Here is a 10,916-nt window from a genome sequence, read left to right as displayed (position 1 = left end):
CAACATGACAAGATTACGAGGAAGTCCTTTTAAAATGGAGGATTTGTTAAGATAGATTCTTTCAGTTGTTAAGACAGTCCCATCTTTCTGGGGTATACAAGCATCAAGAATTGTTTATGGTATCTTTTTTAACATAAATAAACGAGATAGCTTTGTTGAAAATATTGTCCTCTGATATCTACACAAGTTGTATTTCTCAATTAAAGATTTGCTATTCACGTTAAAACTATATTAAATTCATGTCATTAATTACCGAAAGGCATCAACAGTTAACTGCGGTCACACATACAGTGCATTCAACTCATTTCAAGTCATTAGTCATCAAATGAGAGGAAGCAATTGGTAAACACTTAAAACACTTGATAAAATAATAGCACAGAAAGTTCATGATCTACTCACCTGTTTACTGTGTTCTCACAACCTGCTTACAACCACACCATGAATGATTTTATGGACAGATCCAGACATTGCTCCAGTAAACGTATTGATGTTTCTCTGGCAATCAATGTAAGATGGATGTTGATTGGAGTGTTGTTTCTCCTCTCCTTGTAGCTGGTATGGGTCTGAGGTGGCTATACAAAGCAACCAGTACATGGTTAATAACATCTATGAGTCTTTCATCAGAGCAGTGCACTGTGGGAAAGTTATTGGGAAAATTGGTACAATACAGAGTTGAACAACAACCTATTCTACACTATTCAATACTGAACTTTACTATGCTCTGTTGATGTACTATAGTATAGTATAGTATCTTATCTTGCATTATATTTTATTGTAGTGTAGTATAGTATAGTACAGCAGAGTGTAGTGCAATATATTATAATACAGTACAGTAAAGTATATTAGAATATGTCATAGTTTAGCATCTTATAGTATAGTGCAGTATATAATAGTATGGTATCATGTAGTGGAATGTAGTGTAATAAAGTATAGTATAATAGTGTAGTATAGTGCATTATATTATAGTATAGCATTGTAATTTCTTATAGTATAGTATCGTAGTGTCTTGTAGTGTAGTGTAGTGTAGTGTAGTACTAATTGGGGGTCGCAAGATTTTTTTTTTTTTAAAGTAATCTAAAATTTTGTATATTGCCATTAACATTTTATTTCATTAGTTTTCTGCCTTTCTTTAGATGATTTCTAAGGTTTGGGTTAGATTTAGTTTACAGTTAATTAACAAAAGCATCAGTAGCAGCAGTTAATTCACAACATCACAGGAAACAGCCACATGTGCATGTAGGTGGCTACTTTTATGCATACTAGCTAAATCAAGAATGAAGCTACATTTAATCACTTCGAGGGACTGTGGGGGTCGCAAGTCTTTGGCACCTATATTATGGGGGTCGTTTGTTTAGGTACCGCTGGTTTAGGGGACTGAAGTTGACAAATCAGAGATTGTTTTTTACAAACTTTCATCAAGAGAAAAAACAGAGCTGAGCTAGAACAGTGAGTGAAACATTTGGACATTCAAAGTTAATCCTCGGAGGTTTTTCATCAATAACTAAATATAAATATATGGTCAAATATAAACAAAATTCTGAAACAATAATGTATGATGTAGACTGAAATATTATAAAATTGCATAGTCCCTGAAGGATGACAGAAGGATGTGATGATGATGAAGAGAGGAGGGTAACACATACCAAATCATGCCGGAGTCTGTAAATGATCCTACAGTCTGTGCGACGATGACTGTGTCCTCTGTACATGGGGCTCTTACCTACCAACTGAGCTAAACTGACACCCTGTGAATACATTTAATGAAGAAGAAATAAGAAAGTTGTGAAAGTAAGATACAGTGACAATAATTAATGTTATTTAAATCACATAATTTCTACAAGAAACGTGCTGTAAACTTAGGTAAGTAAATGCACATGAAATTCTAATTATTCTAAAATGAAGTCACTTTAAAAAAAAAATGTTAAAAAAACAGCACTCAGTTTATTTCACTTAATTTAATGCTACATGTTGTAATGATATTTGTGTTACATCACTCATACTCATCAACCAATCACAACACCTACTCCAAAAAATGGAAGTCATTACATGTAAAAACAAAAAAAATATATGTACAAACCTTCTCATTATTACTGTTCAGTTATCATACTTTCTTGCGTTTGTTTTTGGTGTATGTTTTTATCTCAATGTTTTTTCAATGTTTTCAAAGATTTGCCCACACAGAAGTCCAGACTCTGGTGGCAGAGGTGCTAAGAGCTGCAGTTCCTCAAGTGTCCTCTTGAGGCTGGCTCCAAAAGCCCCAGAAGAAACATACACACTTATTCTAAAAAGCTGATCTTTAGAGCAGAAATAAACATTACGTTCATGGACGGTTCAAAAAACAATTCAGGTCTAATAGCTTCTTGATTCAAACGCTGTACAGAGGATTCCTTTTGTAATAGCTCATTAGTTTTGAAGATGTTACAGTTACAAGTTTTGGATGAATGGATCCCACTTCCATTCAATGACAGAGTTCAAAGGAGCTCTCTTCTCCTCTTGAGGACAGACCTGACAAAGCTTGACTTTTGACGTTGTACTAATCTGCATCATGATGTTATATCAGCAAACTTAAGACCTTAATTACAAGAACGTTGGTTTCTGTTTCAGGTCCATACAGCAGAAGGAAGCCAGAGTGAAGCCTGTGTGTATATCTTACTATTTACAGTGAAACTGAGACTCCACGAAAAACAGTTGAACAGACCCTCCTCTGGGGGATGTAATGAACCAAGAAATGACAGTATTTACTTTGCAGACCTGTACAGAAAGGTGGATTTCTCTTCTCTTTTAATCTGAACACAATGTCACTCAGTCTAAGATTGCAGACTGTAAACAATGCAGCGCACGGTTAAAGGAAGTCCTATCGCTAACCACTTGCTGCACCATCACTAGCACAAGCTTTATCATTGCCAGACATAGATGGGGTCTGAGATGCAAATTGTCTAATTTGTTTTATGGACTGGACTGATGATCAGTGGCGTGGAGTTGGTACCACTGTTATTATTTCTGGGACTGAAAATGGGGTAGAGTTTCTCTGTGAAGTTACAGCCAGTAAAGGAGAAGATGAGAGTGGAAGCATCTACGTCATAAAAGCAGACCAGACCGGCGTCGTAATCTACAAACACACCCACCCTCTGAGGATTTGAACTCAAACACAAATTAATTAGGTCCAGGTCAACGAGAGCTTTATACTCCCATCCATCCCTCAAGCTCACTGTCCAGTAGCCATTTTGAGGAGAAAAGCGAAAAGGGATCTTCCTGTCAATAGACTCACGAGCCACTCCCAAAACCCATTCTGTCTTCCCACCAACATCAACCTCATAATAATACCTGCCTGAGGAAAAACTCTGCTTTCCTAACACACCAAAATATTGGGTTATTCTCTTTGGACTGTCTTGGACATTCTGACAAACATCCCCATGATAAACTTGCTTCCCATCTCGAGAAAGGATGAGTTTAGGATGTGCCGTATTACGATCAAGAGTCACGTCCACTGAGTACTGTTTGTCCTTCTGTATTCCAGTATCTGCACAAAGCCCCCTCAACTTTGTGCTGAGTGTCTCCACCAGCTGAGCCAGCGATGTCCTCAGGATCGTCTCATATGAGGAGTGAATGCTGACCTTTGTCCAGTCTTTGGTGGGTAGAGCAGTTTTCAAAGACATGAACTTTTGGACGAACTGGAGGTGGTCCTCGTTTTGTGAGAGTTGCTTCAGCTCAGTGCTTCTCTTGGTCAGCTCAGAGATTTCCTCCTCCAGCTCCTTAATGAAACCTTCAGCCTGTTTCTCTGTTGTCTTTTGCTTCTCTTCAATCATGTCAAGGAGCTGAGCCAGACTTCTCTCAACAGACTGGATCAGAGTGGTGTAGACCTCCACACTTGTTGCTGTCTCTTGGTCTGCTTCTTCCTTGCTGAGCTTCACAGATTGTTTGATCTCCTCTATCTTCTGTTGCTTCTCCTGGATCATCTTCTGAACTTCAGCCTCTGTTTTTTCGAGCTCAGCTTTCTTTTCTTTGTATTCTTCTTGGAGAGAAATAATGCAATGAAACTTGTGTTCTGACTCAGTACAGAACCAACACACACAAACCTGGTCGGTTTTACAGAAATTCTCCAGAGGTCTCTCGTGCTTCTTACACATCCTTTCTTCCAGGTTCTCCACAGGATTGATCAGCCTGTGTCTTTTCAGGGCCGGGAGTCTCTGATGAGGCTCTAGGTGAGTCTCACAATAGGAGACCAGACAATCCAGGCAGGACTTCAGGGCCCTCAGTTTGGTCTCAGTGCAGAAATCACAGAGAACTTCTCCTATGTTGGTGCGTTGCTCCTCTGAGCTGCTGCTGCTGGTTTCCTGTAGAACTGACTGCTTGAACTGAGCAGCCATCTCTGATAAAACAGTGTTGACCCGCAGGTCAGGTTTTTTCTCACATTGCTCTTTACACAAGGGACACTCACACTGGACATTAGTGTTCCAGTGCTCAGTGATGCAGCTCTTGCAGAAGTTGTGTCCGCATGGTATGGTGACTGGATTAGTAAACACATCCAGACAGATGGAGCACAGAAACTGGTCTTCAGAGAGGAGACTGCTTGCTGCTGCCATGTCTAGGGACAAGGTGAAAATACAATCTTATTTATCAGACAGATCAGCAGTGGTTATACTGAAAAGAGTACATGTGGAATATCACTTTAACAGTTTAAGAGGAATGGAAATTAATAATTCAGTATATTCAACTGTGAATGCACTGCATTACCAAGGAAGTTCAAGGGGACACACTGTCGCTAACTGTTACGTGCAGTACAATAAGTTCAACTATGCTGGTGTGGGTGTGTGCACATCTCTCTATAGTTCAGGAGGCAGCAGCCTGGGGGCCTCTTGAGGGGCTGGGACTCCAACCCCAATAACACATCAAAACTTCAAGCAACTGGATCACAAATCTGAAACCAGTGCATTTACTTTATGCACTGAGATCAGTTTCAGATGAGTTCCTCTTTACACTCCTGTTATTAATTTTATATAATCACTCTGATTTGTTAATGTGGATGTAAAAAAACAGTTGTGTAAGGTTGGTATTGTCGTGGAATTTTCCTAGTCTTATATATATGTATGTAGGAATGTTTAACACTTGTATCTTTCCAGTTTAAGTGTCAGGTGCAGAGTTACTTCCTTCCAATGTCAACAGAGACTACTGGGTGATAGGCGAGACAGGGGCTGTTTCAGAAACGGCCTGCTACATACTACCTGCTAATGTAGTAGGCAGTAGGTATTGCCTACTACATACTGCGTTTGAATTTAGTATGTAGTATGACGGTTCTGTTCGATCTGTGTTGCAGTACGCTGAGCCAGACGTCACTAGATTTCCAGTTTCGGATAGCGGAAGTAAACAACGGCGAAGCCGATAGAGAAACTGCTTCTTTAGCATCCATTTATGATTTTAAAAGTTAGGAAGCGGTTTACATGTAATTTAATAACCTTCACAGCACCCAAAAACAGATTTCCTCCCATCAAAAAAGAAGGAAAAAGAAAAAGCGAAATGAGTGCTGTGCATTACAGGAAACAGTACTCGAGGCAGACTGGTCTGATGCATATTGTGAAATTTTCCCGAATCAGTAGACATCCGGGGAGTTTTGGCATACTGCAGATTTTGCTCTTGTTCACATACTGCTTACTACATACTGAATTTTGGCCAAATCAGTACGTACTGCTAGTATAGTAGGCGGTTTCGGAAACAGCCAGGGTTACTGTAGTAATCAAGGTCTTTCTCCCTGCTCCTGTCTTTATCTGTATGTTTAGACTGACGTAGTGTCTCCAGACTAGAGCGCCGCTCTTCTTCCCAATTGTTTTGTTTCCTATTATCCAAATAGCGGTATCTAACTGTAGTATCGTCTTTGGGGATAAAATAGCACGCCTGAGGAATTGTCTGGGAGAACTGACTTGACATTGCACTGCACTCTCCTGCCTGTGTACTGTTATGTTATTTCTCCCTGATCAAGTTCTACATAAACTATTTCAATGTAAGCCGTCAGAGTCTCCTGAGTCTTCTGTGTCCAGTGTCCAGTTTATTGATGAATTCCACCATAGGTATTATAACACACACAAAAAACAATCAGATGCCAGGTAACTCTTTTCTGCAAGATAAATGACTGGTTTTGTCAGTGGCTTCAAACAGAGCAACATAAAACCTTTGTATGATTTTTAAAAAAAGCATAAGTTGTGTCTCTGCTGGGATCCTTTCTTTAAAGGGGACATATCACGCTTTTTTCATCAATATATATTGGTCTAAGAGGTCCCCAAAACATGTCTTTAAAGTTTATGCTCAAAAAAACACTTTGAAATCAGATTTTGGCATGCCTGAAAAGTCCTCTTCTTCATTCCTCATCAGAACACTCTGTTTTCTCTCTGACCACGCCCCCTCCGGAAGTGGATGTGCCTCGGCTCTCCAGCACGTTGATCTAATGTTTACATGTTGGCTGAATATACACGGCTGCTCAGAGATCGCGTTACTTCAACCCTCTGAATCTGATCCTGACGGAGAGGCGCCTATAGCAGGACCTTTCTGAACGATTGGTCATAGATTTAGTGTTTCTTGTTGTTTTATTTATCAGTATGTAGACGTGTGTCTTGGTACACAGCTACGAACGTATAGCTATGTGGCTATGCTAACTAGCGCTAACACTTATCCATGATAAATAAAAATCATCCACTAGATCTTCAAATCTGCAGACGGGGGAGTAAAACCGACCTCTGCCAGAAAGGCAGCAGGACCTTTTATGAAGGATTGGTCACAGATTTAGTGTTTCTTGTTGTTTTATTTGTCAGTATGTCGACGTGTGTCTTGGTACACAGCTACAGCTACAGCTACAGCTACACATATAGCTACACATATAGCTATGTGGCTATGCTTATTAGCGCTAGCACTTATCCATGACAAATAAAAATCATCCACTAGATCTTCAAATTTGCAGACGTGGGGAGTAAAACCGACCTTTGTGTTTATTAAGACAGCCTACAACTAGCATGCCTCCCTCCTAAGCTCCTTGTTACCACACATTTGTGCAGGTAATGAAAAACGGAGGAGGGATTCAGTATTATTTTATACAGTCTATGGGCTGAACAAGCTCCGAGCTCTGACTCCGTGACAGACCGGATATTGTTGTTACGTAACAAAAACACGGAAGTCTGAAACGGCTCGTTTCACACACATTTACAGAAAGGTGGAGAAATCAGAACAGGGGCAGAATGGATTTTTTTCATTCTCGGGGGGTTTGTAGACATGCCAGGGACACATATTTAAGGTAAAGAACCATTAAAAAGTCAATTTTGCATGATATGTCACCTTTAAACACCGACACTTTGAATCACTGTCTGAGCCCGGAAACGTGGCAGACATTATAATTGTTTTTTTATTTTTAGATTTTGCATTGTACCAACAATGTTAAAAACATGAGCAGGGTTTAAAAACACAGGCATGCATTGGAGTAAAGACTAAGACAGCGCTCTGTCTTATTAACACCAAGAACTGAGGAGGAAAGCTTGCAGTGTCATCAACAAACACCCTGACAGTATCCTCCCTTATCTGTTGATTAAAATTAAAATCATTATCAATATATACTCACTGGTTAAATGCAGAGGTCCCGGTCTTGTTTCAGCTGTAAACCTGAAGCTGTCTCTCAAGAAAGTAAAGGAAACTCGTGCTCTGCAGTGTTTGGGCTCTGACTCACTTTAAGTTTCATTTCCTGCAAAGTGTGACTAGTGACACTCCCCTTTTCTCTGTTGACTCGCCTCTCAAAGCAACTTGTGAACTGGGTCAACTATGAACTTACCCGGAGTTTGTTTACTTTTATCAAGCATGTTGGTTCAGAATCAACCCAGCTCAGTAAGGGGAACTACAGTTTATGCTGCTCATGAGGTGGTATCTTTTTGCTGTTAATGGAACTTAAGGAAAATGTATTGTATGAAAGTAAAATAAATTATGACTGAGGAATAAATTCTCTCCTGGTTGAGTGTTTTGAGTCAATAATTGAGCAGAAAAATAGCCTCTTTAAGGCAGGGGTTCCCAAAGAGGGGGTCGAGACCTCATGGGGGGTCACCAGACTAATTGGGGGTCGCAAGATTTATTTATTTTTTAAAGTAAGCTAAAATTTTGTATATTGCAATTACTGTACATATTTTTTAAAGGTAATTCATTTAGAAATAAAACCTTGCAAATACATTTTGTTCATTATTTTTCTGCCTTTCTTTAGATGATTTCTAAGGTTTGAGTTAGAGTTAGTTTACAGTTAATTAACAAAAGCATCAGTAGCAGCAGTTAATTCACAACATCACAGGAAACAGCCACATGTGCATGTAGGTGGCTACTGTTATGCATACTAGCTAAATCAAGAATGAAGCTACATTTAATTACTTCAAGGGACTGTGGGGGTCGCAAGTCTTTGGCACCTATATTAGGGGGGTCGTAGGGCCGGAAAACTTGGGTACCCCTGTCTTATAGTATAGTGTAGTATAGTGTAATATAGTGTCTTATAGTTTAGTGTCTTATAGTATTGCATCTTATAGTTTAGTATAGTGCATTATATTATAGTAGTGTAGTAGTGTCTTATAGTGTGGTATAGTGCCTTTCAGTATAGCAAAGTATCATGTCTTACAGTTTAGTGTAGTCTAACATAGTATAGTATGTCTTATACTAAAGTGTATTATTGTAGTGTCTTATAGTGTAGTGTAGTTTAGCATAGTGAAGTATAAAATAGTGTCTTACAGTATCATGTCTTATAATATAGCATCTTATAGTAGGGTCTTCTAGTGTAATTTAGTATAGTGTCTTATAGTATAGTCTAGTCTAGTATAGTCTCTTATAGTATAGTACAGTAAAGTATACTGTAGTATAAAATAGTGTCTTATGGCAGAGTATAGTATTGTATAGTACAGTACAGTATAGAATAATATGTGGAAGCATAGTTCACCATAGTGTAATATAGTACAGTACGGTATAGTATGGTATAGAATAGTATAGTTTAGTGCTGTATAGTTCAGTACAGTATGGTATAGCATAATGTAGTATAGTACAGTATAGAATAATATGTGGAAGCATAGTTCACCATAATGTAGTGTAGTGTCTTATAGTTTATTTTTTATAGTATAGTACAGTAAAGTATAGTATATTGTCCTATACGATAGTAGAGTATCTTTTAAAGCAAAGACAGGATAAACCTGAAAGATATTGCCTTTCTGTTCCCCTGTATTTAATCCTTGGGACTGTAAAATGTCTATTAATGCTACACTTTTGGGTTCATAATTCATTCTCTGGATGCTTTAATCTTTATGTAAATTGGTAATGGGTTTAATGAATATAGTATTATGGTGTGATTCTCTGGAAGTTGCTGCACATCAGTTATTTAATTTTGTCCATTTTATCAAGCTTATGTATATTCAAGTTCAATCTGGTTCTTACGGAACCAGATCATTTTAATAACATGAAATGATTCTGGTTTTACTTCCCTGAACTAGACTTTGTTACAAAGTATTATTAATAACCAGCTGTGCAGCATATGAATGTTAGATTAACTTAGCATTCTGTTCAGACTTCAGGCAGTGGAGATTATTGGGCAGTGAGGTTTTAATTTAAATTATAGACAACCATTACGTTTGAAAAGCGTCCACTCTGATCGGGGTCAGTTCATTTTCAAGCAGTAAATGTTTCATTAGAAGTCCATGACATCATCATTATACAAAACACACTTACAGACTACAAGAGATCAAATTACCCTTGTCCTTCCACCTTTTAGGCAAAATAAAGAAGAAGCATAAATGCAAACACTGTGATTACTCACTAAAATTAGAACCTGTATGTAGTGCATTAATGATAGTGCATACATGTCCATGACAGGTCATTAGATATGACAGAGTCTGGACTTTCACAAGCATGTGTGTGGGTGGGAACATGTCCTCTGCTTTCTCCACACTCTCAGACACAGGTACACATTCATCTTGCCTCTATATGTGGCTTGAATGTAATCGCCCTCTGTGACCCTCTTCCATCATTCAATCGATCTTTGGTTATATAGTGCCAATGTACAACAAATGTTATCTCAAGACACTTTACAAAAAGAGCAGGTCTAGACCGTATGTTGTGTTCTAATATTAAAAAACAAACAAACATCAATATAGGATCAGATACAGTCCAACCTTTAAACAAAGACTTAGTCTTATATCACCGGAATCCATCATGAGCAGAGCACTTTTCAGCATTTAACAAGTTACAGTGGCAAGGACAAACTTCCTTTAACAGACAGAGACCTCGAGCAGAACCAAACTCATGTTAGACAGACATCTGCTGAGACTGTTGTTTTCGAGCAGTTCATGGCCTCATCTTGTTGACAATCTTGTAGTTAACTAATGTGTCCTATCTTTTCCACATAAGTACTACATTTATATCATATCTTTCTAAATGCATTCAGTTTAGCAGTGCTGTCATGATCTCCTACACTACCAGTCAAAAGTTTGGACACAACTTCACATTCAATGGGTTTCATTTATTTTAATTATTTTCGACATTGTAGATTAATACTGAAGACATCAAAACTATGAAATAATCTGGTTTCACCATAATATGGATTACAACAGTAGTCAAATAGGGCTATCTATTGTGTACTAGCCCTACCTCTGAACAACACAACTGATGGTCTCAAACACATTAAGAAGTCAAGTCATTCTACAAATGAACTCTTGACAAGGCTCATGTTAATTAGAAACCATTCCAGGAGACCACATCATGAAGCAGACTGAGAGAATACCAAGAGTGTGCAAAGCTGTCATAACGGCAAAATGGGGCTACTTTATAGAATCTAAAATCTAAAACATATTCTGCTGTTTAACACTTTTTTTGTCAATGAAATAATTCCATATATGTTCTTTCATAGTTTTGATGCCTTCAGTATT

The 10,916-nt window shown here is 38.3% G+C and overlaps 1 protein-coding gene across 1 annotated transcript; it reads right to left on the bottom strand.

Annotated features, from left to right (window-relative positions):
• Positions 1–1,921: 1,921 nt before the first annotated feature.
• LOC117824604 (E3 ubiquitin-protein ligase TRIM39-like) lies at positions 1,922–7,720 on the bottom strand. The gene is made up of 2 exons (XM_034700142.1): positions 7,598–7,720; positions 1,922–4,585 (listed from the first exon to the last, which is right to left on the bottom strand). Exon 2 carries the CDS (start codon positions 4,581–4,583, stop codon positions 2,937–2,939), a length of 1,647 nt encoding a protein of 548 aa, XP_034556033.1. The 5' UTR covers positions 4,584–4,585; positions 7,598–7,720; the 3' UTR covers positions 1,922–2,936.
• Positions 7,721–10,916: the final 3,196 nt, after the last annotated feature.

This window comes from Notolabrus celidotus, chromosome 13 (assembly GCF_009762535.1).
Source record: "Notolabrus celidotus isolate fNotCel1 chromosome 13, fNotCel1.pri, whole genome shotgun sequence".
Classification (NCBI taxonomy): domain Eukaryota; kingdom Metazoa; phylum Chordata; class Actinopteri; order Labriformes; family Labridae; genus Notolabrus; species Notolabrus celidotus.
This window is presented reverse-complemented; position numbering and strand designations above follow the sequence as displayed.